This window comes from Carassius gibelio, chromosome A23, assembly GCF_023724105.1.
Source record: "Carassius gibelio isolate Cgi1373 ecotype wild population from Czech Republic chromosome A23, carGib1.2-hapl.c, whole genome shotgun sequence".
Lineage (NCBI taxonomy): Eukaryota > Metazoa > Chordata > Actinopteri > Cypriniformes > Cyprinidae > Carassius > Carassius gibelio.
In genome coordinates, this window is record NC_068393.1 from 21,129,865 (window position 1) to 21,157,760 (window position 27,896).

General features: G+C 37.2%; 4 protein-coding genes across 11 annotated transcripts in view; 1 reads left to right on the top strand and 3 right to left on the bottom strand.

Moving 5' to 3' along the window:
- The window catches only part of LOC127944936 (ensconsin), a 37,353-nt gene extending 25,432 nt beyond the window's left edge, over positions 1–11,921 (top strand). For 4 of the 8 annotated variants that reach the window (XM_052541368.1, XM_052541371.1, XM_052541364.1 and 1 more), the window contains 11 exons: positions 178–294; positions 1,607–1,788; positions 1,976–2,118; positions 4,726–4,964; positions 5,056–5,206; positions 5,302–5,473; positions 6,465–6,569; positions 6,654–6,695; positions 6,826–6,880; positions 7,013–7,151; positions 7,487–8,873. In XM_052541368.1, the coding sequence (XP_052397328.1) occupies positions 178–294; positions 1,607–1,788; positions 1,976–2,118; positions 4,726–4,964; positions 5,056–5,206; positions 5,302–5,473; positions 6,465–6,569; positions 6,654–6,695; positions 6,826–6,880; positions 7,013–7,151; positions 7,487–7,700 (1,559 nt within the window). In that variant the 3' untranslated portion in view covers positions 7,701–8,873. Of the gene's footprint in view, positions 1–177; positions 295–1,606; positions 1,789–1,975; positions 2,119–4,725; positions 4,965–5,055; positions 5,207–5,301; positions 5,474–6,464; positions 6,570–6,653; positions 6,696–6,825; positions 6,881–7,012; positions 7,152–7,486; positions 8,874–10,392 lie in introns of those variants that run through there. The other 4 variants (XM_052541372.1, XM_052541365.1, XM_052541366.1 and 1 more) reach the window with 2 other exon arrangements.
- On the bottom strand, positions 10,154–11,250 carry LOC127944946 (chemokine XC receptor 1-like). Its single transcript, XM_052541393.1, has one exon. The coding sequence runs from the start codon at positions 11,248–11,250 to the stop codon at positions 10,336–10,338; it is 915 nt and encodes a 304-aa protein (XP_052397353.1). The 3' UTR covers positions 10,154–10,335.
- Positions 11,922–13,630: 1,709 nt separating the features above from the next.
- On the bottom strand, positions 13,631–14,566 carry LOC127944345 (chemokine XC receptor 1-like). The gene has a single exon (XM_052540223.1). The coding sequence runs from the start codon at positions 14,564–14,566 to the stop codon at positions 13,631–13,633; it is 936 nt and encodes a 311-aa protein (XP_052396183.1).
- A 5,486-nt stretch (positions 14,567–20,052) lies between these two features.
- LOC127944962 (protein-glutamine gamma-glutamyltransferase K-like) lies at positions 20,053–24,525 on the bottom strand. The gene is made up of 14 exons (XM_052541405.1): positions 24,440–24,525; positions 23,710–24,110; positions 23,384–23,575; positions 23,002–23,253; positions 22,768–22,886; positions 22,468–22,575; positions 22,183–22,360; positions 21,957–22,095; positions 21,674–21,866; positions 21,440–21,593; positions 21,015–21,299; positions 20,692–20,852; positions 20,464–20,600; positions 20,053–20,261 (listed from the first exon to the last, which is right to left on the bottom strand). The coding sequence occupies exons 2-14, from the start codon at positions 24,107–24,109 to the stop codon at positions 20,114–20,116; spliced, it is 2,466 nt and encodes an 821-aa protein (XP_052397365.1). The 5' UTR covers position 24,110; positions 24,440–24,525; the 3' UTR covers positions 20,053–20,113.
- Positions 24,526–27,896: the final 3,371 nt, after the last annotated feature.

A 27,896-nucleotide genomic window follows, 5' to 3' on the forward strand; every position in this document is an offset into this window, starting at 1 on the left:
CAGCTGATACCTTTTCTAGGCAAATGATGTTATTAATGGATGTGATGCATCTTTTTCAGTTGCTCTACTGCATGTGCAAGCTGCTTATTTAGCACTTTGTCCCTCAACAACCAAATATTTACTTTTAATGACAGTGACAGTTTATAAGAGAGAATTTGCATATGTGTGCTTTTCCAGGTACGCGTCGCATGCCTCTTACCCCATGGGAGAATACAATGATCAATCGACTACAGACACCAACACAATCCTACCTGGCCAGGAGTCGCAGCGCCATGTCTTTGTCTGGAGAAGCAGGTAATTGCTTAAATTAAAAAAGGTAAATTCTAACTTTATCTCACAATTCTGACACTTTTTCTCATATTTCTGGGACAAAAAGACAAAATTGTGAGATATAAACTTACAATTCTTGGTGCCTTTACCAGCTATTTAAAATATGTATGTTATAACTTGTGTTGGTGCTTCAACTTGTTAAATGTTAAGCTGAAACATCTTATTGTTATTATGCCACATAGACTGCAGTTTCAAAGTAGTTTTAACTCTGTTTGCAACCGGAACTTATACAATAGCTGATCTTCAGGACATTTTATTGCGAACACGCATGTACAAAGATAGAGAGCAGAGAAAGAGGGGTATGAGAGTATTGTAGAACAGTGAGGGCTGTTTCTGGCAAGGCCCTTGTGCTAAAACAAAACACCATTTACAGACAGACTTTTCTTTTAGTGACAGCCTTGCCCAGTTACTGCCAACTTCATCTTAAACTGATGTGTGCGTCTGTGTGCACAAATGGACCTGATGCTAATCTCTCAATAGCTTGTGTCTATTTATATGTGGCTGTTTCCTGCTAATCGTTTGGTGTTTTTTTTTCTTCTGTATGGAGATGCTTTTATCAACTAATTAAATTCTATCATGGGCAAAAGCATCATCATTGACTCATGAGGAATTAAAGTGTCTGTGTTGTAGAGAATGAAATACTACCGCACTGTTTATTGCATACTGTGCCGTACTATTTACTGCCTGCTGTTTTTATAAACATTTGAAAGACTTTGCAATACAAATATATATTACACACAATAAGTATGCTACGTTGTCGTTGACCTCATTACTTTAAATTTTTAATGTAGTAAGTCCTATATTTGTCTCTGAATTAAAAATAATGTTTTCCTTTTTTATTGCAACTTCAATCTAATGAAATCAGTTAAAAGCATAGTAAAATCTATTTTTTATTATTTCTAATTCCGTTGTCACCCTAGAAATTTCAAACACATCATGGTATATAATATGCCACTGGGTTTATAATTTACTTTTTGGCAAATTCACTTCCTTGCATACAAGTAAATTTACCCAATGAGCACAGTGAACATCATAATGCAAAAAAAAAAAAAAAAGTATTGCAGTATATCATTCTGAACATGCTTTCAGATTGTCCTTCTTACAGATAATAATACACATTTTCTTTTTCTTCTCTTTCCACTATTTCATCCCCCCTTATTAACCTTTTTTTTCTGCACACCTTCCTCACTCCGTTACTCCTCTTGTCCATATTGAATCAATTTATTTCTCCCCGTGATACTCCCTGGTCGTTTGGTTAAACTTGCCTGCGGTACAGTGACCCACGTTTGTCCTCGCTCAGCCTCCTGTCACCCAGTGAGCTCCATGTCCTTCAAGTCCATCCAGTCACGCAGCGCTGAGCGACCAATCAAAGCAGGCTTTACTTTTGAGAGACCAGTCAGAGCAGGGTATATCCCTCCAGATAGCAGCACTCGCAGAAAGACCACCCAGATTCTCCCGGTAAGCAACACGCACAAGATTTATTATTGTTGTACAGGGATTATGTGCTTAATTTGTTTGTGTCTGTGCTTAAGCTTCCTTACGAATCTATGTAGGCCAATTGTAGTGTGTTGATCTTTGCTTAATGTAGTATGGAAGTACCGTAGGTGTCTCTCAAAGACGGTATTTTGTGTGTTTCATTGGTCAGATTGACAGGAAGGATAAAGACAATGTGAGAAAGTCGTGGAGTAACCTGTCATATCCCACTAGCAGTCTGAGCCTGTTCACACCCAAGAGATCTCCTTCACCTGCCGGTCATCGCTGCAGGGTCACCAATCCTTCCCCCACCAGGTAGAAATGGCAATTTAAGATTAAAACAAGACTGTGAAGAATAAAAATATATTTCACAATCAACAGAGTTATATATTTATAAACTACACATGGGCTTGAAACAAAAATAAATATAATAAATGTACATTTGCATAATCATTGATTTTCCTGTTATGTCATCTTAACTTCAGAATTATTTCATATTTTCTCATTTACTGCATTTTTTATTTTTCGATTTCATAATTAGAATCACAATATATTCTTAATATAATCACTATATATATATATATATATATATATATATATATATATATATATATATATATATATATATTAGTACTAAAAGAAGCTAAAATATATGACCATAACATAGAAATGTTCATAAAATAAAACAATTCAATTTTGGAACAAAAATTAAATAATTTTTTTACAATATATATTTTTTTAAATACATAAATATTTCAAATATTACAATTCTTAATGTTATAATATTCTATTATAATTGTATACTAATAATATTACATATTAGATACACATAGGGATGTCAACGATTAATCGATGATCGATTAATTGTCGATAAGAGATGCAATCGATTAAGGCTATCGATGGTCGGTTAACCGATTCAATGTTGGGCTGCGTGCGGCTCATGCACACTCAACACGTGCGAGCGGCTGTGAGTGACGGTGACGATATATAAAAGCATCATCATTCATTCACAATGTACAAATTAAGCTTTTAATGTGATTTAAACTTTAAAGTACATTAAAATAGAAACAACATAAAAGTTCTTCAACATTAAATGCAATAGAAATGTAGTTACTAATCATTTCATCAGATAACTGTTTTATATCGTGCGCTTTGCAGGGCTGCGGGACACAGTGACAGGACAGGTAGTCTATTCATTCCTACAACTTGTTAATTCATTCCTACGAATTATTAATGTGGCAATTGTCCATGTTTCATTAATTTTGTTCCCTAAATAACCCATGATTTAAGTGAAATAAGGGAACAAATTAATAAATCGAACGAATTCTTAATTCATGAAATCTTTAATTTCCCTTCCCATGTTTACCACAGTAAGAGATGCGAAAACAGTTATTAAAAGCGAAAGATAATAAAATAAACCTGGGAAATTAGAGGGTTAGACTATGAAGATTTAGGAAAAGAAACAATGCCTAAATATACTGAATTTGTGGAAATTCGTGACCAACCGGCAAACCAGAACAAAGCCGCGTAAATGAAGACTATGTGGTCCAAAAGCATGGTCGCGATCTAACATTTTCCAGTTAACCTATTATTCCTCTAATAAACAAAGCTTTTATATCACACTTGTCATAATCAGATCTTATCATTTCTAAATAAATAATTGCTGGATTCAAAACAGCGATTAATAGGCGCTGTGACCGACACATTCCTGGAGCATTCAGTTTAAATAGACCGTAGTATACCGGTCCACTCTGCTGTTATGCCAAGGACGTTTTTGCTCATATGAAGAGGATCATCTTTTCCGTCTATATGCGAATGCGTGTTAAGTACAAGCCTAGTTTACATTATAAATAATAGTTTAACATTCAAATACATTGCGAATATGGAAACATTTCGATTTGTGCCGAATGAGACATGAGCAATAACCTCCAAATAAATCTAGCCAAAGCCGCGCTCGCTCATCCTCGTCTGCACGCATGCACTGTCACGATCTAATGCGCTGTATGCCGGATTTTTAAAAATCTGACATTTTCTAGGACAGAATCCAGCAGGATCAAATTAATGTGAGCAACTGTGTTTTGGTGCAGCAGCGCCGATGTAGTTCACTTAATGTGCAGCGCAGTCACACGCGCTCCACATTTCGGATAATTTTATACAATAATGTCAGTTGAAAACATTGCAATTGTGCTTTAAAATACAACAACGAGCACCACAAAACCATTTAAAGATGCGCGTTCAGCGTTCTCCGTGCGGGATTGGAAACTGTCAACAAAGTAAAATGACCTCAAAAGTATGGCTCTCTTCATTTTATCAAATGATCATAATCGCATCTATTCATTTTATAATCCTGCTACTAGCATTTTATTCAGACTAAAACCTCTTTAATTCAAGTGAGAAAGCGTTTTGTGTGTGTGTGTGGCTTTTGCACATCCTGTCATACCGCTGACTGCGTGCCTACAATAGACGCATTTTGCAGTATTATGGTTAACGATTAATCGATTAATTGATCGTTAATTTAAATGACGATCGATCATGGAAATAATCGAAATTTGACATCCCTAGATACACATATTAGTAGTAGTATTAGAATTTTATTGCACAGAATGAAAAATTTATAAACTAATTTTATATTTAAAATAATATGTTACGTATATTAAATAATAACAAAATAAATGTACATTTATTTATTTCTCAATCTTCCCGTGATGCTAGAACTCCTCTTTGTTCTTGGTATAGAATTCTAGAAATTAGCTTCTTAAATATATTTACTAAAACTTAAACTAAAATATATAGTAACAAGATAGAGTAGAATAGAGAATGTCTGTAACTAAAATAGAAGTTTGAAACTGGTATTCAAATAAATATTTTTATAAACTACTTTTACTCACTGATTCATTATTGTTGTTGTTATCTGTTTCTCAGGGGCTCTACTAAACCTCTTCAGAAGACACCTAACCTGAAAAAGTCCAGGTCTCCTCCTCCAACATCAATTCCTCTGTCTCCCAGTAACCCATCCTCTTCACCAGGCAATCTCAGGCCCAACAGAGTGACATCAGAGAGCCCGAGAGTTACCCCAGAAGGAGAGGGGGCCAAAAAAGACGATGTTGAACCTCCTAAAGTTAAACCAGAGGCTCCTACAACTAAATCAGAACCATCTCCTGGTCTGTAATACTGCACAGCCACTATCAACCATCGAGTTCAGTTAAACTAGCGTCATTTATTCTACTCCCGTGCCTCTTTTTGTCTTTGTAGAAAGTTCAGGAAGTTCTCCAACTACACGGCCCTCTGCAGGCACAACAGATCCTGAGGAGGCATCACGACTGCTGGCTGAGAAACGACGGCAGGCCAGAGAACAGAGAGAGAGAGAAGAAGAGGAGAAAAGACTGCAGGAAGAGGCTGAAAGGTGTGTTTGAGAGATTTTCATCTAGCCAGACAAAGCACCAAACGTATTTATTTTGAAAGAAATCTTGAAATCATTATGTACCTGTGTGCATACAGGCGTAGCAGGGAGGAAATTGCCCGCAGGAAGGCAGAGGAACGAGCAAAGAGAGAGGAGGAGGCACAGCGGCAGGCCGAAGAGAAGAAGAGACAAGAGGAGGAGGAGGCAAAGCGTTTAGAGGAGGAGAAAGCTCAGAAGGAGAAAGAGGAAGCGGAGCGCCTGCAGAGACAGGTACACTCAAAAACACGACAGATCAGATCCAGACAGATCGTTAAACGCTCTGCAATCACTGCACGCTTCAGAAAGATAACACTGTTAACATTAGGGCTCTAAATAGATGATAAAAATCATGATAAATTTCATGATATTGTTATGGTTAATTCAACATTTACTTGAATTTGGCAGAATTGATTAATTGATATACACTCCTGTTCAGACTTTTCAATTCATAAAAAGTAATTCATTCTTTTATTTAACAAGGATGAAATAAAGCTTTATAATGCTATAATTTATAGTGGTACAAAAGATTTCGATCTCGGATCTCTATCTCAAGTCTTTCAAAAGATAATGCTGTTGCATTTTAGCAGCTACTTTTTTCTGAAGCGACTTAAAGTTCTTTTGGCTGTTCTTTTATACTTTCTGTTCATCAAAGAATCCTGACGAAAATTTATCACGGTTTCCACAAAAATATAAAGTTTTCAACAATGATCTGAAATGTTTCTTCAGCAGAAGGATCGTGTGACATTGACAACTAGAGTAATGATAAAATATATTTATTTCAATTTGTAATATTATTTTACAATATTACTGTGTTTTTTATTTTAAATCAGCGCAGCCATGATGAGAAGAGGAGACTTGTAAAAATTTTTTTACAATCTTACCAACTACAAACATTATAAAAATAGTGTTTATGTATGTAATTTACCTCTCATTATAATGTCTCGATATAAAATACATAAATATTGCATACTATGTATACTGTAGGCCAGCGATAGGCTCATGGTTAATGATAATACAAATACAACAAATAACATGCTGGCACTTTCTAAAGCCACTTTTTGTAATATGTGTGCATAGCATTAATCTCAATAACATAATAAGATTCGCAGCCCTAAAGTAAACGCAAGCAGATTTCTTCATCATTTTATACAATTCAGATTTCTTTATTACATTTTATAAAAAGATTTATCCAAGTGTATTTTTTGTCTCTTTGTATGCTTAGAAAGAGGAAGAGGAGGCCCGTCAGAGAGAAGAGGCAGAGCGTCTGCGTCTAGAGAGAGAGAAACACTTCCAGAAAGAGGAGGCGGAGAGAATGGAGAGGAAGAAAGTAAGCGGAGTTCATTTCATTGGCACTGTTTTAAGGTAATTACAGGCTTTTAGTGTCATCTGAGCTTATTCTTGTCTGTCACAGCGCCTTGAGGAAATTATGAAACGCACACGCCGATCTGATCAGGTAAGGTGTAGTATTTGTGAGCAATTGCCATCTTCTTTTCAGGCTGTAATTTAAAGAGCTGACTTTCACTAACACACACACACACACACACACACACACACACTCTGTTTATTCTCTTTCTGTTTTAAAGAAAACCACCCCACAGAGAAATGGCGAGGGAAGCCAGCAGAGCGGACAGAATTCAGGTGACTTGTGATTTTTACATTTATGTGCAGCAGTTTCCTCACTCTGAGATGATATTTGAGACATTTTTGCGCTTTATGATGCCTGTCATTAATCTAACACCACTAACCTCCCTCTCTCTTGGTCTCTCTTAGCGAGTTCAGTGTCCAGCAGCCCTTCAGTAAGCGTGTCGGCCCCTCAGGCTCCAGAGATCTCTGAGACCATACGCAGTGACAGCAACGGACACATGGGGACCAGCTTCATTACACCCAAACTGCCCACATCAGGTCACAGGTGAGACCAGAGTACTGTTACTGTTCGACCATGTAGTTAACTTGATCATTTTAGATAATTGTCTACTAAATGGATCAGTATACTGTAATGCAGTGAATTAATCTCTCCTGCCCTCTACTGGTGATAGGAGGAACTCCAACCTTTTTTTTTTCTTTATATAATGTTTACGGACAGTATGAGCACAATTTATATTTAAATGTATTAATTTAGTGGAAACTTTTATCCCAGATGAGAATAAAAGTGGAAGCATTTAATCCAACAGTTTGCTTAATCAGAGAACCTCAGACTTGATGTACAAACAATTTGTAATCTCTGACACCTTTGTTCACTTCAAGTGTGACTGCCCTGCTCAGAGAAAACGGCACTGTCACAGAGGCCTTCGAGGAAGTCATAGACGTTCCCACGGGGTCCAAACTGTCCCGTCAAGATGGAGACGGAGAGGAGGTGGAAAATGAAGAGGAGGAGAGGAGAAAGGTTCCCTTGTTGGCTTTCAGAGAGAACGGCAGCATGCATGATGTGAGCGGAGTGGAGGAAAACCCAGCACTGTAGAGTTCAGGTCAGTCAGTCAGCCTGGACACAACATGGATTTGGGGTGACATGCGATGGCCCTTTTATCTTATTTAGATGTTTAAACATTTATAAGGAAGGAAGTGCAACCTGCAACACAGGACTGAAAGAAACCCGAAAACCTCACTGTACTTCCTTTCAACTGACACTTAGATGCCTAAAATAGCAAGAGAAATTACGAAATTAATCTCTCTTGGCTTCTACTTCCTGTAATCGGCTCCTGTCTCCTCAAACTGAAGTGGTGCACCTTAGGAACCACATCTTCTGTTTTTTTTGGGGGGGACCACCGTCGTGGTGACTAAAGTCACGTCTAATACTTGAAGAAAAGTGTCGTCGCTGTGGTGGAAGCTCCGGTGAAGTGCTAGCCATAAGGAATGTGTGACAAGAGAATGATGTTTGTTGTGTTTGCATAGATTTATGGAAAAACCTTGTAGTTTTGCTCGCGTTTTGCCAGCAATCGAGTGGCTGAACTCTTTGCTTAGTTTTATAATTATTGTTCAAATGAAGAGAACATATTTTCTTCCCACTTTGCAAAGCTTGAATAGATTTTTGTCTCTTGAATTATGAATTTTGCTATGGTTTGCTAAGACCATCTCATTCCGTCCCAATGTACGACTGTCTGCGCAATCCAAGTGAAGTAAAACTCTTGGCCTAAAATTGTATAGTTTTTTTCTGACATAATTGGGTGAATTGAATGTACTCCGCAACATATCCATGATATATTTAACTCAAAATTAAAAGGAAAAGGTATTTTCTTTCAGTGTTAAATCAATGTTAAAATTAGGCACACCCATCAATTTCTCATAACAGTAATTGTAGGGAAAAAATTATATATTGTGTAAAGTGTGAGGTCTTTATACATGATATTTCTTCTGCCCATAATTAATGCTGATTGAAATTAAAACAATTTTAAAATGTTTTTCCCCCTCTAGATTTTGGCTTGAAATGTAACTTGGATGTGTTTTTGTGAGATTCATGCTGCTGTTGTTTCGTGTAGCTTTAATCACAGACATCCCAAAGCAACTTGAACTATAGACATTTATGAAATGTAATGTCTATTTCAGTGATGGAACCCATGCAACCTAATTGTTTAAGCACTTTCAAAAGTAATCATAATGTAATAAAAAAAATAAGCAGAATCTTCTCAAATTTAAATGCTGCTACGTCTTTCCTTTGCCTTATCAGATGAAATGAAGTTTTGAGGATTTGTTAAAGGGCTGTTTGTTTTTGAAAAACCCTGTTCATCAATAACCTTGTAGTTCATGCTGTGAGTCCTGCTGCATCATGTAGCTGTTTTCATCCAAGCCCTATAAGAGACACAGCCGTTAATATTTAATAGGGCTTTTGGAAAACCAAGTATCCTATAGGACACATCATAAAGCAGTTTATCTTGTAAACAACATAAGACTATCTCAGTTTGTTTTTAATGTAATCTACATCAGTGGATTCTCAGTGGACACCAAGCAAAAAAAAAAAAAAAAGAGCAGGGATCAATTAAATACCTTGAAACTAAAAAAATTTACATTTTGATATGCAAACACTAAAAAAATAGAGACAAATGCTGCACAAAATCTGTTCATAAGAGGCTGGGTGAAGGTTTAAATCAAGCACACCTGAGAAGTCAGGGACAGATTTCTCAGTAAAGACTTATTTAAAACAAGCACTTTAAAAAACTGAAGCGTTTTCTCCCAACCAAGTCTATCAATATGCATGTACAAATGATGAAAATCAATAAACATTTGATCTGGAAATGACTATGGCTGCTTTGTGCATGTCAAATTAAGTTACTGCTGTGGTTGTGAATTATTTTTATTTATTTATTTTATTTTCCTGCCACAGATTAAACTTTTGCATGTAGAATGATTTTATGTTTAGATTCAGGAGTGGTTCATATGTGCCAAGGCTGACATGAAGAAGCTTTTATTTAATGTGGAAAATTTAATTTAGGTCATGTAATGAACTAAATTATGTCTTTTTGTTTTTTTCTAATTATGGAGATTTGTGAGGTTGGAATGCGTTTTAACGTTATGAAAAAAGTCTCTCCAATGCTGAATTGATTTGATAAAAAATTAAGGAAAAACCGCAATATTGTGATATATTACTATTTAAAATAACTGTTTTCTATTTGAACATTTATTTTTAAATATTCTTTTTATTGTTTTTGTTGCAGACAAGAAAACAAACAAAGAACAATCTGTGCAATATGTAAAATGAAGCATGAGAATGAGCATAAAAAGGAGAATGGTGATATAAAAGACCAACATATCCTAGAAAGAGTAATTACAATACAAATGATTGCTACAAACCTAAATAACTTAATACATCATTAGTCCTGTTCTGGCTCATCAGAACCCCCCCCCCCCCCCCAAATACTTTTAATTTTGGGAAGAACAGCATTTATTAAAAATAGAAATAACATAATAAATGTTATTGTAACACCATAAATGTTTTTACTGTCACATTTGATTAATTTAATGCATACTTGCTACATACAGTATAAAAAAAAAAGACAACCCAAACTTTGTGTGGTATGTTATGCTTTGTGCTGCAGTTAACAAACACACCAAAACAACAACAGGAAATTCTTCTCAGTATAGATCAGAATTGCTTTATTTTTTTAACACATTTTCTTCAATATTGTCTTTAAATGTTTCTGAAATTTTTCTCCAATTAGAGCATAAAGCACTGGGTTTAAGCAACAAGGTGAAAAAGCCAGCAGTCGGCAGGCGTAAAATGCATAATCAAGACGAATGGATACATTACAGTCCATGAACGAAGACAGACCATTATCCTGCTGAATTCTCAAGAACATAACAATGTTGTATGGAGCCCAACCGATGAAGAATACCAGCCCGATGGAGAATATTAGTTTGATAGACTTATGTCGCCGCTTTGTTCGGGATTGTGTGATTCTCTGGAACATTCTGACTTGACAAAATCCCATGATGCAAAATGCAATCAAGAAGAAAACATTTTGTAAATAAACAGCAGCATGCTTCACTGGAATACTGTCAAATTCACAGTAAAGAACCCCTTCATGTTCTAAGACTTGGCTATGAAAGGAGATTAAGAGTGCAGCTGTTCCACTCAGGATCCAAACGATAAAAGGAGCAACTGAAAAGCCTCTGCATCTCTCCCAGTCAGACAGAGGATGAACCACTGCCATGTAACGCTGAACGGTCATTACAGTCAAGAACAACACGCTGCTGTAAAAGCCGAGGTAGAACAGAAACTTCACAGCTTTACAGCCAACCTCTCCAAATGTCCAACCCCAGATGTAGTACGAGGCCCAAAACGGAAGTCCAAAAGTGAAAAGCAGATCTGCCACGGCTAAATTGAGGATCAGGATGTTGATAAGCAATCTAAACTTCTCATACAGCACCAGGATGACCAGAACCAGCAGGTTACCAATGCAACTAAACACAACCAGCAAAGCGAAATAAACTGGAATAACAATGGATCCAATTTTGACCACCTCTTCTTTGTGACAAAGTTGGTCTTCTGGTTCTATAGATGTATAGTCTTCAGTCATGATGTTCTCTATATAATCACATTAATTTTGTTATTAGAATTTATTATTAAATTTGATTAAAATTAGATATTTAAAAAAAATATTCACTAATAAAATAATGAGCGAGAATATTCTTACCTTAATTTTTTTTTAGTTCTAAAAGTAGTACTTCTGGCAATCTTGAACAAATTGCTAGAAAACGGCACAGCAAATTGAGGCTACTATTGAGTGATGTGGATGTTTTGAGAGGGATATTTGAGTGTTTTCAATGATCAGTGGGAGGGTTAAAGGGACCTACTTCAAAACTCAGCCATTTCTCTTTTCTTTGACAAATGTGAAATTGAAAGTATTGCTCTCACAATGAAGGCAGTTGTTCTTTAAAGTGTTGTGGCAATTCCTTAGTAACATTTTAAGGTAGTTGCCAGTTAATGGGAGTTTAGAAACTGCTGGTTTACATAATAATACACATGATTTGCTTCCTTTTCATGTTAATGAGTAAAACTGCCCTTGCAACTTTAAAATCAAGTTTCAAAATTAACATCAACAGCAGGGACATTCATTAAATAGATGAAGAAAATGATTTTCAAATCATGTACAGGTGCATTTCAAATTAGAATGTTGTGGAAAAGTTCATTCAGTAATTCAACTCAAATTGTGAAGCTTGTGTATTAAATAAATTCAGTGCACACAGACTGAAGGAGTTTAAGTCTTTGGTTCTTTTAATTGTGATGATTTTGGTTCACATTTAACAAAAAACCCACTATCTCAACAAATTGAAGATTGGTTTGTTGAAGACCAGTAATGCCGCTGCATTCTGAATCATTTGTAGAGGTTTGATTTTGTTTGATGGAAGTCCAGCCAGAAGAGCATTGCAGTAGTCCAGCCTAGATAAGAAGTTGTGCAGAATGCTCAATTAGAAAGGCCCTGATCTTTCTGATGTTGTGCAATGCAAACAAGCTCAATTGATTCAAGAATTTGAGTGAACTACACAAGGAATGGACTGAGGCTCGGGTCAAAGCATCAAGACCCACCACACACAGATGTGTCAAGTAATTTGTTACAGTTGTCGTGTTCCTCTTGTTAAGCCACTCCTGAACCACAGACAACATCAGAGGCGTCTTACCTGGGCTAAAGAGAAGAACTGGACTGTTGCCCAGTGGTCCAAAGTCATCTTTTCAGATGAGAGCAAGTTTTGTATTTCATTTGGAAACCAAGATCCTAGATTCCAGAGAAAGGTTGGAGAAGTTCATAGCCCAAGTTGCTTGAAGTCCAGTGTAAGTTTCCACAGTCTGTGATGATTTGGGGTGCAATGTCATCTGCTGGTGTTGGTCCATTGTGTTTTTTGAAAACCAAACTCACTGTACCCGTTTACCAAGAAATCTTGGAGCACTTCATGCTTCCTTCTGCTGACCAGCTTTTTGAAGATGCTGATTTCATTTTCCAGCAGGATTTGGCACCTGCCCACACTGTCAAAAGAACCAAAAGTTGGTTAAATGACCATGGTGTTGGTGTGCTTGAATGGCCAGCAAACTCACCAGACCTGAACCCCAGAGAGAATCTACCAAGTATTGAGTACATGTACAGTTCATTAAAATACTTTCCAGAAGCCCAACAAGTCAAAAAAAAAATATATATACACCATGTACAGCATAGGCTACAAACTTTTTGTTGTTGTTGTATTAGCCTTTTAAAAGATAAATGCAGAAAAAAATATGGTTGGCTGATCTCAAATCTTCCATTTCCTGCTTATGTAGGGCACTGATGGTGCTGTGCTTCCTTCCACAGACCACAAAAAGTCATAACTACCTTGAATTTTCAGTTCTCATGGTTTATTTTACAGTAATTTTAGGTGGGAGTATTTGAGAAGTTCACAACAAATTTTCTTTTAAAAACTGACTTGATTTTTTGTGTTTTTAAATCAAAACATGCTTTTACACAAAGATAGCATTTCAATATTTTGTCTATCGTTTCAGATGTTCTTGTAATCGGTTTAATAATCTGACCCCATGTACAGCCAGATTCTTCAATCTTTGTTTTCTTACACATTTTTAAAGGAATAGGTCACCAAAAAATTTTAGTTTGCTGAAAATGTAGATGAGTTTGAGAAACGGATTTGGAGAAAAGTCCATTCCCTGTTTTCCCCTCACATCAAAATCCGCCCACATATTTGTGCATCTCTTCTGATTCGGACAAGATTACTTTTTCACTGGACAAAGTAATATTGTAGATATTATATGAGGACTCATATTTCTTAAAAATGGATTTTCGCTTTTGTGGATTGGAGTGGTGTGGATTATTGTGATGTTTTTATCAGCTGTTTGGACTCTCATTCTGACGGCACCCATTCACTGCAGAGGATCTATTGGTGAGCAAGTGAGGTACTGTAGTTCTGAGACTTTATTCACAGACATACACAAAACCTCCTTGAAATTGCTTGCAAAATATTACGGAACCTTGCATCTACAAAAACTAAAATCGCTGGGTTTATGCAACAGTGTGAGAAGGCTAACATTCGGCAAGCAAAATATGCATAGTCGAGTTTAATGCTTACGTCACAATATATGAATGGATGGATAGTCTGAGATTTTAAGAATATGATAACATTATATGGAGCCCAACCAATAAAAAACATCAGTACGAAAAAAAATGTGAGCTTAACATTATTGTGTCCATTATTGGTAAAAGATTTTGAAATTGTCCGAAGCATTCTCCCATAGCAATAACACATGATTACAAATGCAATGAAGAAAAAAGCATTTTGAAAATAAGCGATGCCAGATTTCCATTTAACACTGCCATATTCACAGTACGTGTTGTCAGACTCTATCATGACTTCGCTTTGAAGTGAACTAATCAGTGCAACAATTCCACTCAGAATCCAAACGATAAAAGGAGAGACTGAAAGGCCTCTGCATCTCTCCCAGTCAGACAGAGGATGAACCACTGCCATGTAACGCTGAACAGTCATTAGAGTCAAGAACAACACGCTGCTGTAAAAGCCAAGGTAGAACAGAAACTTCACAGCTTTACAGCCAACGTTTCCAAATGTCCAACCCCAGATGTAGTACGAGGCCCAAAACGGAAGTCCAAAAGTGAACAGAAGATCTGCCACGGCTAAATTGAGGATGAAGACATTGGTCAGGCATCTGAGGCTTTTGTAGAGCAACAGGAAAACCAGAACGAGGATGTTACAAATGCAGCTCAACACCACCAATAATGTAAAATAGAGTGGAATGAGGATGGATCCGACTCTCACTACCTCCTCTTTACTACACAACGGCTCACTATAGTTCAGTTCATAGTAGTCATAAGGGTAAATTGTATTCTCCTCAGTCATGTTGTTCTGCAGTCACAAACTGGCCAGATCAGATTTGTTCAGGTTCAATTCTTTGCTCTTTGTACACCTGAAAAAAAAAATAAAAAAACATTTTTCCTTGTAAATAAAATGTAAAAATGAAATGGCAAGTTACATGTTGATATAACATTGCATTTTTACATAGACTGAAATAGTATTTTCTTGTAAAACACACTCCAGTAATAATTCTTTAAATTACAACTTCAAAAAAAAAAAAAAAAAAAACATTTATACAATCATAATAAAAAACTTTAATATCTCTGGGGAAAAAGTGAAGTTAGACCAGTCAGTTTAACTTGAATGTATATGACTTACCTTGATTCTTGATTATACTGACTGACCCTTGTAGAGTACAGCGATGAACAACACATTAGCTGACCAATGCAGATGACTGCAATCTGTAGTACAAAATTAACTGGGATTTCTTGAATTATGTTAATAGATCAACCAGCTACCATAGCTGTAAGTTAAGAATGTACTCAATGAATTAAAAAAAGAAGCATTATTGTTCTGGTGAGTTCTGAGTGATGTTTGTATGTTGGGTAGTAACATACATCCTCCCTCAAACCTCAGACTCTAAACCTTTTCATCTCACATACACAGAGGAAGCTGAAGTGGCTTTGTGATCTTTACACTTGAAGGAACTGCTCTACTTTAACTATTTTTAATGACAGACGAGGAATCAAATACAATAGTCATCTGTTTTCTCATGAGAAAAAGACCCAAATAATAATAAAAAAGTGACAAAAGTTGAGAATTCTTAAACTTTTGCAAATAAGAAGCAAATTTTGTGAGTGACGACCAATAGGAGTGAATAATCTGTCAGTGGCGCTCACGTCTCGAAGTGCATGCAAGAAAGGACATATTTTCTGAGTGATTGTTTTATATGATTTCACTGCAACATGGATATAAAAAAGGATGCATGGAAAAGAAACTGTTGGCTAAGTGAGTCTGAATCATACACTGATGGTTCAAGTAATTATATAAATTATGAATGCTGAAAATAATGGTAAACTCAATATCTGTTGCTAAACATTTCGTCTAATTATTTAATAAAATATATATTTTTTTACCATATACACAGTATTATAAAATCATCTTTCTTTCTTTCACAGTGACATTGCAGGGAATGCCACAGTGTGCCTGACAGAGAAGTTTATTCCCACGTGTCACGGTCCACAGAAACTTCTGGTCTCACTGGACTCTCCTCAGCTCACTCAGGTTCATGGATTCTCCAACATTGCTGTCAAACAGCATTGTTAAACCAATCAAATAACCAAAACAGAAGAAACGTCATGGCTCCACTGAATAGAAAACGTTCACACTGAATTGATTTGCAGAGTTAGAGAACAGCTGTTAGTTTCTCTTAACTTTCAGGTTGTAAACCTTAAACTTCTCACAATTGGTGAGAATAAGAAGACATGGTCGCTTTACTTAGTTTTGTTGTGTCCAAGACATAACTTGTGGGACTGTGATAATATATCATGGCCGAGAGATATTGAGGTAATATCATACTAACTTGTGGGAACGTGATATTATGTTGTTACCGCACGTCGAGGTAATGACTTCCTTTTGAGATACCATGTTGAGGGAACGACATCCATTTCACGTGGCCATGACTTCTTATGTTGAGGGAACGACATCTTTATCTTGTGGCCAAGAGTTAAATGTAAACAAACCTTAAATTAACCTTAAAGTTAATTTAAACACAATAATAATAATATACAATTATAAAATTAAATGTTTAAGGTTAATACAGATGTTATCTATTTTTAATAATCTCAGGTTTCTATAGTCACGCAGGTTTGTTTACGCATTAAACTGCCGGCCGCAAGAAATAGATGTAATTCCCTCAACATAGCATCTCGATTTTGTTACGTTGACAAAATGATCTCATGGCCACGACATATCATGTTCCCAAGAGTTAATATGACATTCCCTCAAATCATTATCTCATGGCCAGGATATATTATCAGGAGTTATATTATCCCACGAGTTATTATGTCGTGACCATGACAAAACTAAGTGAACTGACCATGTCACCTTGGTCCACCGTACCCTACTGCATAATTGGTTTTTCTTGTTCTCCTTGTAGCTGGAAATTAGTGGACAGACAATTTGCGGGCTATAATTAATTAATAATTCCAGCTCAAGAACTCTGGTCTGACGCACCCGGGCTCTCGCTTTATTTCCTTCTCACTTCTCCTGTGTTGTGAAATGTAGTTCAGAGTTCAGTGCTGTCTGCAATTTTTCATATTGTGAAGTCATGCAATGTGAAACTGCCTGTAGCCGATCCATTGTGCAATGTGAACACAGCAGCAGCTGTGCTACCCCAGATCATCACGCAGCGTGAAATCAATGGTGATCCAATTAGTTTGAAAATTGTGCAGTGTGAACTTGTCGTAAGTGTATGCCAATTACAGACAGGTGTGTTGGAGCAGTGTTGGAACTGAAGTATGCAGGATTGTAGCTCTCCAGTAGCAGGGTTGGAGATCCATCGGTCTAATGCCAAGTTCACAAGTGCACGATTTTCAAAATAGTCGGATCACCGTTGTTTTCAAACTGCATGTCTATCTTGGGTCGCATTCAGTTGCTGCTGTGTTGCGACCGAGGGTTTCACATTGCATGACTTCACTATAGGAAGAATCACCGACAACTCTGGTCTGCAAACTACATTTCACATCACAACACATGCTAGAAGTGATAAGGAAATAATGTGAGAGCCTGTGTGTGTCAGAGTTTTCGAGCTGGAAATATTTAAAAGATTATAGCCCGCCAATTGTCTGTGAACTAATTACCAGCTACAAGGAAAAAAATAAAAACAGATTATGCAGGAGGGAGATGCAGGGAACAGGGATTGTGTGTTTTGCAAAGAGAGTTGGAGGTAAAAAAATTATTTGGCAGTAACTGGTATACTGATGTTGCAGCTGGTCAAGCAAATGTTTGTCAAGTCAAGTCACCTTTATTTATATAGCGCTTTAAACAAAACAATATTCATTTGGAAAACAGTGTGTCAATAATGCAAAATGACAGTTAAAGGTTTGTGTAAAGGTTGTGCACAAACTTGTTGTAACCAAGTTTGTGCTTGTTTCTACATATAGATATCTATTAAAATACTGATATTCTGGTCTACAACTCCTCCCCAAACTTCCCTCTGCCCTGTATCTTGGTCTTTTGGCTATAGGTCATTGTCGATATAGTTTTCAGTCAGAAATCATCGCAGACAATGCGATTGTGAATCACCAACAGCTCCAGTTATTTAGCATGCCAAATATTCACACTGGCCCCTGAAAACTTCTATGCAAAAGGACTTGCCCGAAAAAAGTGTGGGGGGCGAATTTACGTTTTATTAAAAGTGGGGACCCACATAGCAAATGTTTTCTGGCCCAGATCCGGACCAAGCAATCACTTTTCCCTAAGCCCAAGTGCGACAAAGAATGATGGCCCTGAAATGGCTCAGAACTTGATTAAAGACAAGGGCCACACATGAGCCATAACCGGGCCGAATTTCAGCCACTTAATCACCCTTAACTGGGCCAAAACAGGTTTTATTATTGGTGCCAATTCTCAGCCTTAAGTAAACCAGAATCCCCAAATCTGAGCCACACCTGAGCCTTATATAGCCCAGACAGCAACATGCAGTATCGGCCCACACCTGGCCCGCATGGATTGTACATGGGCCAGATGTGGGCCTGATCTGGGCCGAAACTGCTTGCTGTCTGGTTAATTGTTACAATAGGTACAGAGGAAGGAGATACATATCTCCTATGAATGCAATTTGAACTGTTCCCACTGATCTATATTATATTATTATATTATATCTTGTTTATCATGTGTCACATAGTATGCTGCCAGATCATAGCCTGATTTGGACCACATATCACTAGACTGATCTGGGCCACACTCACTCGGTACTCATATTGTTTGCCTGATCCCCACTGTGCCGTCATTGCCACACATGCCCCAGCTCTGGCTGAAAGGGTACATGCCATTGCCAACAGGAAGCTGGCAGTGCCCACTTGAGGCCACATTTGGGCCAAGTTTGTTTGCTGTACGCTGGATGCGCTCATGCATCCATATAATCCACATTTCAATGGTTTGAGTCTTACCTATCAGATAGGTCCTTCAAAGTATCTTGGAGAGGTGAGGTGTCCAAGTCTCAACATCTAACTACTGGGGTGCCTCAGGGCTCAGTTCTTGGACCTCTTCTCTTCTCTGTCTACATGGCATCATTAGGTTCTGTCATTCAGAAACATGACTTTTCATACCACTGCTATGCTGATGACACTCAACTCTACCTGTCATTCCATCCTGATGATGCGACGGTAGCTATTCGCATCTCAGCTTGTCTAAAAGAAATTTCTTCCTGGATGATGGACCATCACCTTCAACTCAACCTTGCCAAGACAGAACTGCTTGTGATTCCAGCAAACCCATCGTTCCATCACAATTTCACCATCAAGTTAGGCACTTCAACCATAACTCCTTCAAAAACTGCTAGAAGCCTTAGAGTTATGATTGATGATCAGCTGACTTTCTCAGACCACATTGCTAAAACTGTCCGATCCTGCAGATTTGCTTTATTCAAAATCAAGAAGATCAGACCCTTTCTTTTGGAGCATGCTGCACAACTCCTTGTTCAAGCTCTTGTTCGGTCCAGGCTGGACCATTGCAATGCCCTCTTGGCAGGTCTTCCAGCCAATTCTATCAAACCTTTACAATTAATTCAGAACGCGGCAGAGAGATTAATTTTTAATGAGCCAAAAAGAATACACATCACACCTCTGTTTATCATTTTGCACTGGCTTCCAATAGCTGCTCGCACAAAATTCAAGGCATTGATGTTTGCCTACAAAACTACCACTGGCTTTGCACCCATTTACCTAAATTTGTTACTTCAGACTTATAGTCCCTCTAGAAGCTTGCGTTCTGCAAGTGAACGTCGCTTGATTGTCTTAGACCTTTCCAACGATATATAGTTTGGCAAGATTAGATTAAATTTGATTGTAATATAGTATAGTCAACGTAGGTGTCCCGTATAGGGGACGGGGTGACATTTAACAGGTTAAATGAAAAGATGAATAAAGCCTCATTTTAATAGATCCAATCTCAATATCATAAACTGACACAGTTTAGAATGCTGGATTTTCTTTTTATATTTTATTTGAAGCTGAAGCTACACAGGACAGAGTAACCAACACCATGATAACATTACTCGAGTTTTCAAATGAGGAAAAACTGGTAAATTAATATTCAGAATTACATTTATAAGCTTCCAAACTCATAAAAGGCAATTTCAGAAAGACTACTAAAAAATCAGAAAAGATGAAAAGACAATATTGTCTTGCATAAAGCATTAGTGCAATTGTCCTACAACATGATTAAATGCATTGTGAGACATTTAAGGTTTACAACCTGAAAGTTAAGAGAAACTAACAGCTGTTATCTAACTCTGCAAATCAATTCTGTGTGAACGTTTTCTGTTCAATGGAGCCATGACGTTTCTTCTGTTTTGGTTGTTTGATTGGTTTAACAATGCTGTTTGACAGCAATGTTGGAGAATCCATGAACCTGAGTGAGCTGAGGAGAGTCCAATGAGACCAGAAGTTTCTGTGGGCCGTGACACGTGGGAATAAACTTCTCTGTCAGGCACACTGTGGCATTCCCTGCAATGTCACTGTGAAAGAAAGAAAGATGATTTTATATTGCTATATATATTTAATTTTTTATTATTATTAAATAATCATAAAAACTGTTTAGCAACAGATATTGAGTTTACCATTATGTTCAGCAATCATAATTTATATAATTCATTGAAAAGTAAATAGAATAATGCAAAAATTATTCATAATTTTTTGGAGCAATTAAATCAATTTTACCCATAGTTGACAACTCTTGCATGCTGCTGTCCAAGTCCCACAAAGCGGAATACAGAGTTCTTCAGGACACGAGGCAGTGGATTCTGGAAAGTGATTTTGACTGGCACTTCTTGACCCAAGACAGCACCACTTACAGGCTGAGAAGAAGCACATACAAGACACAATTTAACACTAAATAATTCCAACCAATCAAAAGATTCAACAGTTAAACTCTAACTTTAAACTCACAGCGACAACAAGATCTGGTGTGCGCAGTCTGAAGTTGTACTGGGTGGCCAGAACCTGCTTCGTCTGAGCCACGTGTCCAAAGAGGTTGAGCATCAGTGAGGTGTGATCCACCAGGTGTTCCTTATACTCGTCATAACTCAGGGTCCATTCCAGAGCTCTGCCTATTATAGCAAAAATGACAAATACTGAATGAATACTCATGCTTTCATTACAAGTCTCTTTACCCATAAGCTGCATAATGCCAACTGGGTGGTATCATGTATTGCAACTCTTTATCACTTCTCACATTCAGCTTTATCTTTGAACTCTTTATGATTTCTTACATTCAGAGGGCTTGAGCTCGATGCATGTCTGGTCTCTCTTCAGGAAGGTCTTCCTGACTCCGGTGTAGTACGTGGCTGCAGCCTGGCTGTAGAGGGTGACGCTACGAGGTGAGCTGCATTTGTTTTTAAGATTGATGTAAAGCAAGGCATCCTTGCCCACACATAGTCCATCCTCTTTCAGGCTGACTTCACAGACAACATCCTCAGGACAGGGCAGTGGGTATGTGCATCTTCTCAAGCCATGACGAAGAGCTGTTTCCAAAGCAGTGCTCTTCTCAGAAGAACCTGATCAATAAAATACAAGGTAAAATGCACATATGATTGAATCCCAGGAGAGACACCAAACTTCATCATTTCTATAAGCCATGGTTCAAAGTGTTGAGGACTGAAGCAGATGTTTTAAGTGAAATGCTTTTGGGTTTTACCATATGGGTGTTTGTAGAAATTTGTGATGTCTACACGTTGATCTGAGCCGACAGCTTTGGTACTGATGCAGTGACCTACTACATCCTTCTCAATATGAACAACACCAAAGGTCCCGTCACATCTCCGCTGCCAGTAAACCTTATCATTGTTCACCTAGAGCCACAACAGGAATCAGAAGTTATAATCGCTGTTTGTAAATTGTATGCAATGGTAAATTAAAGGAAATAACGCACTTCTGCGAAAAGGAAGGGCACATCATGCTTCAGGAAGACCTGCCCGCTGCGGATCGCAGCAACAGAGGTGGGACCACAGCGGAAGAAGCCCTTGGCGGTCAGTTGAGGAGTGGAATCAACCACCTGCCAACCTCCAAAACCAGATGGCAGGTCTGGCCGAGTCATCCAGGCCTCATTCCACACATGGTAGTTCCTACATGGAAGAGAAGAAGAAAGATCTAGAAACACTTCATGGACATTCAGAGGAACACTTGGTGACATTATAAATGGTAATGATACTTACCAGATTGGATCACGGTTCATGTGATCGATCAGCTGAAATTTCTCATCCAAGTAGACATCAGTTGACAAATGAACATCAGTGTCATGAGCAGAACAGAAGTTTGAAACTGGACGAGCAGGAACACCCAAACACCTCAACACTACGAGAAAGAGAAGAACAACAAAATAATTACATCTGTAATCACTTTCTCATAACTTCTCCTTGTCCAGTCTGCAGGAACTCTTACGTGTGTTGGTGACTCCAGCAAAGGCCAAGCTCTGTCCATACTTGACTGGCGTTCCTCCACATTTGTAGAACTGTTTCAGGATGGCACTGCTGCTGCACCAGGATGTAGGAGCAGTTCCATCTCCGTAGCAGTGTGACCAGTTACCCACCAGCACACCACTGCCTTTGTTGGCAATAACCTGATAAGGAAATAGAAATACTGAATTAAAAAAAAGAACAAATCTGACTATTGTGTCGGGCTTTCCAAATGAAATCAGGTGTTGATAAGAAGGAAATGAAGACTCACCATGTTAGAAACCACTCTGGAAATGTTAATGGGGCTTCCCCACCCTGAGCAAGGTGTACAGCTCTTCTCCAACACATACATACACGCAGACAAGATTCCCTTCTCAAACTAAGAATCACAGATCACAGAGGAAGAAAATTAGATATTGTGAAGCAACCCCTTCATGCTATATTGTGCACTTTTATTTCTCAAGTATGGGAAGGTTAGGAAAAACTAGAAACCATAGCGGTGCCTTAGTCTCTAACATATCATGAACATCGTTGAACTTTCGTAATATATTAATGAAATCTTGGCTCTTACTTGACCAAAGTTCCATGTTTTGCAGCCAATCTGCTGCTTAGTTCCGTAGTAGATTCTGCCCATGTCATTCAGCACATACTCAGCTCTCTCCGCCTCATCACTCAGGTACACACAGTCATCTGTGAAAGAGAACAATGGACTTTAATCGGAAAAGCATTTGTTTTCTTTTCTCATTCTATTACATTTTCATATTTAGGTTTCAGTTGTAATATTAAAGTATAATCAAACACGTACCTTTACACCAGGGGTTGAACAGCATGTAAATGTCATTTTCAGGAACATAAGGTAAAGTGAATCTTCCTCCTGGACAGTGTGTCACGACACTGAGCTGGTATCGTCCAACACAAGCAGTCGGAACAGAGTGCACACACAGTTTGATTCGGTTTTGGGCTCGTTCCACAATCTTTGCCCCCCAGCAGTCTTTCTTGAATTCTTCCACAATTGGAACGATCACATAAGTGCCGTCCCGGATGGATGGGATATGACCTGTTAAACATACAAAACAACAAGAGATTCCAGTGATGGTAGAAATGCTGGTTCAGCTCCTCACATGTTCCTCCTCTACATATGTAGATACAGTTTATTCTCTGTTGTCTTGGATCTTTTAGAAACTAACCTAGTTTGAGCTCCAGGTGAAGCTTGTCACAACTGGGATTGAAAGGACGGCACAGATCCACCCACATGTTGAAACTCTGTCCTCTGCGGACGATGAGATGGTCATCAAGGAAACAATGTGTGTGATGCTCCTGACGATTCAGTCCGGTCCTGCACTTGAGAAGGTCGACTTTACTCACCCGGAGGACAGCATCTGAGAAAACATAAAAGCAGAACACAGGTAACTGGTTATCAAACAAATAATTCATTGAGTTATTATGAGTTAGAATAACACATTTCCCATCATACACTGCAGGACAAAGATAAAGAAAATGTGAAGACTCTTACTCTCTGCTCCACAGACTTGCGTGCTTGTACAGTCATCCACATAATTCTTGACGACGACTTCCTTTGTGTCATAATCATGGCATTGAGCAACAAAACCGTAAGGATTAGCGTATGAAGTACCCCAAGGATAATCATATGAAGTAGCGCAAGGAGTAGCATATGGAGTAGTGCATGGGTTAACACAAGGGTTAACATATGGGTAGGCATAAGGGGTAGTGCAAGGGTCAGTGCAAGGGTTAACATATGGGTAATGATAAGGGGTAGTGCATGGGTTAACGCGAGGGTTGGTGTGAACCGGTGTGTAGTATGCTGGTTTCCTCCAGTTGTACTCCTGCAGTTTAATGGCTGGGAAACGGCCAACGCTGCAGAGGTTTTTGTATGGGTTGTATACAAAAGGCATGCTGGGCAAAAAAGAAAGAAATGAGAGTCATGAGTGTGATCTGTAATTGGTCAGTAGATGGTTAATAATTCATAAATTGGGTCTCTTTGTTCTTAGAAATCAGATCTCCAGTTTCTTTTTAAGCTGTAATTACTAGACAGCAAAAGACATATCCTTACATGAAACATTGGGCTGTTCCCAAAAATTTTGACTATATAAAGTTCATACCAGTATAATAGTTTTTAACCAACTCTCGATCCACAAAACAGTCTATGAAATCTAGATGTCAGCTTTCTAATAGAAATGAATAATTTAATAAAGTTTCAAACAATGTCTGAGATGATTACTTACATGGATGTTGTCCTTGTCTGTTCAAGAGAAACTGAACTGGAAACTGCTGCAGAAAGTGAACAGTAAGTCCTGCTTTAACCAGCTTGTGGCTCGTTCTGTAGTTTGTCTCTACAGCAGACGGGATATTTATACTACATCTCCATCTCCACCCCATCCACAGCTCATAGCTGAAGTGTGAATAGTTGTCCTCTTAAGAAAGCCATTAGAGGATTTTGAGTCATATTCATTTAATTGTTTCTTTTAGAGGATTAATGGGACAAATTAACATCTTAGTTCTTTGTTCTAAACATTCATTTTAGACTAACATCTATACCAGAGAATAGAATTCATTAAAATCAGCGTGACACTGCCTATGCTGGATACACCAAGATATTGACAACAGAAATAAAATGTATATATTATATATAAACTTAATTTTAAACTTATATTAATGTGTATGTTGAGTTGTACTTATTGCAGTATACATTAACATTCTCTCAGACACCTAGATATCAGAAACATTCTATAAGCAACGTGTCTATATATTTCATAATGACCCTGTTTGTTAATCTTTTTATATTAAGAAAGCAGCACAATGATTTGTGCATTTGTTGCAAAGGAGAAAAAAATATTTGTACATACATTTGAAGAAATTAAGCTCTCTTCAACAAAGAGATTAGAGAAGAGATTTTAAGGCCAAATTTGCTCTGATACATACAGTAATAGTGCATTATTAAATTAAATTAAATTGCAGTATTGATATGAGTCCATTACTGTTAATTCTACATTTATTCTCATGATTGTCAGAACAAGGATGACTCTTTGATATATGACTGTTAGTCAGTTATTAAATACAATGACTCGTAAAATTGGAAAGAAGAGAAAATGAGTATGACAATTCTCATGCTAGAGAATTTATTTAAAAAAATGACCTGTTTAATTTTCATGTTCATCTTTAATTAAATTTCTCCTTTTCCCTGACAGAAGATAAAATGCTGCTTCAGGCCCTGTGAATAAAACAGCGTCCCCATGCAGTGATGTTGGAAGATGTGTCTATCTGACAAGAGCAAGTGGAAGTAAGGAATCTGATTTCATAACTTCAAATCAGTATGCACCTTTGGATTTATCAACTATGTTATAAAAGGCATTTTCAAATAGGTCATGATTTTTTTTCTGAGACGATATAATTGTTCATTATCCCCAACCTGAACCTTATCCTCCACCCAGATGGCGTATGAGAAAATAAGTTAAAAAAAAGCCTTTAATATGACCAATTAAATTAAAATGACCCAAATACATCCATAAATCAACTGTTCAGCACATAATTAAAAGTGTGTCTAGTAATTCTGTTTAAACTTGACAGAAAACAATGAAAAGGACAATATTCATTTATTCAGTATTCATTCAGTTCGTCTGACCATCCATCCATCCATCCATCCATCCATCATTCTTTCAACCATCCATCCATCCCTCATCCTGTCCTTTCATTCATCCATCCATATTTCATTCCATCTATCCTTTAATCCAAATCGAAATCAATCCATCAGAATGGATTTACTTAAAATGATGTTGTGTTTATCACACCATAATAATTTAGTTTAGTCAGTGAAATCAGTGCAATTTGTGATGGTGTGACACAGTTGATGTTGGATGGAAACCAAAATTTTGTAGATGCAAAACTCTCAAGAAGTGCTCAATGAGCTTTCAGCACTGGACTTTTGAAAAACAGGGATGCTCTGATACCGCTCTTTACTGTAAATGTATAATCTCCAAAATAATATGTATTATGTATTACAGACCAGCGAGTGTGATTTCACCAAGTACAACATGTTCCTGGAACAAAATTCCAATCAACCAATCAGAATTGAGATGCACACTGATTCTAGGAAAACATTATGGGTAGGGTTAAGTTTAGGGGTAAGTCTTTTTCATCATCAAATGGTGTTGATCCAGGAATATGTATTACCTGGCAAAATCACAATGACCTTTACAGACCATTATTATAATGCTCTAGTCAGTCTTACCCATAATTAATCTGACATGCTGCAGACCAAGTCCATCAATACAGAAATATCCAAGACAGTAGGAACCACACATGAACTGTTGATGGTCACTGGATTTGTCTTGGAAAAGAAAAACATGTATTTGGAAAGGTTGGGGGATTTTCTCCTCTCTATTTTACTTAGCTACATCACAGAAACTACTAGACTTTTCATCTCATCTTAGAGACTGAAATCACTGTTGTGGGGAGTTAAATACTTAAAGTTTCTATCTTTCAATTTCAGGCTTCTTTAGTGCAGTTGGTTATCATGTGAATTATTATTATTATTATTATTTTATTTACTACACTTGTTTTTATGAATATTCATTGGCAGACATTTTAATTCTTTCAAGAACATAATCTCTTTAAGAGTTCTCTCTTTAAAAAGCTGCATGCATGTACAGACAGACATAAAAGTGTTCTTCATATTATTCAAATTCATAATATTATTCAAGTTTATTTTATTTCACTTCCTTTAAAATGTAATTTTACATGAAATTATGCAAAATGTGTAAGTGTTTTGCATATTACACAAAACAACGCCAGTGACAAAACTGTGTCCTTTTTTTCTCATTTTTGTGTAATAATATGGCATAAATACCTGCTTTTACATTTTTATAAGACGCACAAGAGCAAAAAATAAAAATAAATAAATAAATAGTTTCTTTATTTGGCTGATCAATTTGAGCTGATTTGTCACATGAACTGTAATTCAGTCTGGTCAAGTACTATTTGTTGCAAACATTACATTTTACATTATTGCAATAAATCACTCAAGTCTTTGCGTTTTAACATTTCAAAATTCCCACCAAAAAAAGTAAATTTATACTTAAACATCTTAACCGACATGTTAGACATCTTAACTGACATCTTAACCAACATCTTAACTGCCGTCAAAAATTGGCCAGATGAAGGCATCTCAGGAGACAGGAATTGTAGCTTACACTGAATTCAGACGTGCCTTAATGCCTTTCTACCCTTGAACTTGTCCTCCGAAGGCAGCATTTTCAGTTTTCGGATGCAGTCTTTAATGTCTCGGTTAACTAATGACCCGATATAGTCCGGCTATATTTCATCATTCCATATATATATATTTGACATGTTCAATACGTAGCCTGTGGGTGATTCTATAATTGGAGATACATTTGACAAAAGTTCATTTAAGTAATTCAACTCAGATTGTGAAGCTTGTGTATTAAATAAAGTAATTGCACACAGACTGAAGTATAAGTCTTTGGTTCTTTTAATTGTGATGATTTTGGCTCACAGTTAACAAAAACCCACCAATTCACTATCTCAACCAATTACATGTAGAATACTTCATAAGACCAAAAAAAAAAAAGTATGTCCATTTACTTAACATGTACTCATTACTTGGTAGAGGCTCCTTTTGCTTTAATTACTGCCTCAATTCTGCGTGGCATGGAGGGGATCAGT

Excerpts from the sequence above, each read along its gene's own strand:
- LOC127944946 (XM_052541393.1), bottom strand. The coding sequence starts at position 11,250 with ATGACTGAAGACTATACATCTATAGAACCAGAAGACCAACTTTGTCAC.
- LOC127944345 (XM_052540223.1), bottom strand. The coding sequence starts at position 14,566 with ATGACTGAGGAGAATACAATTTACCCTTATGACTACTATGAACTGAAC.
- LOC127944962 (XM_052541405.1), bottom strand. The coding sequence starts at position 24,109 with ATGCCTTTTGTATACAACCCATACAAAAACCTCTGCAGCGTTGGCCGT. Across the intron at positions 23,254-23,383 it reads TCACCTGGAGCTCAAACTAG|GTCATATCCCATCCATCCGG; the intron begins GTTAGTTTCTAA and ends TATGTTTAACAG. Across the intron at positions 21,594-21,673 it reads TGCCCTTCCTTTTCGCAGAA|GTGAACAATGATAAGGTTTA; the intron begins GTGCGTTATTTC and ends TTGTGGCTCTAG.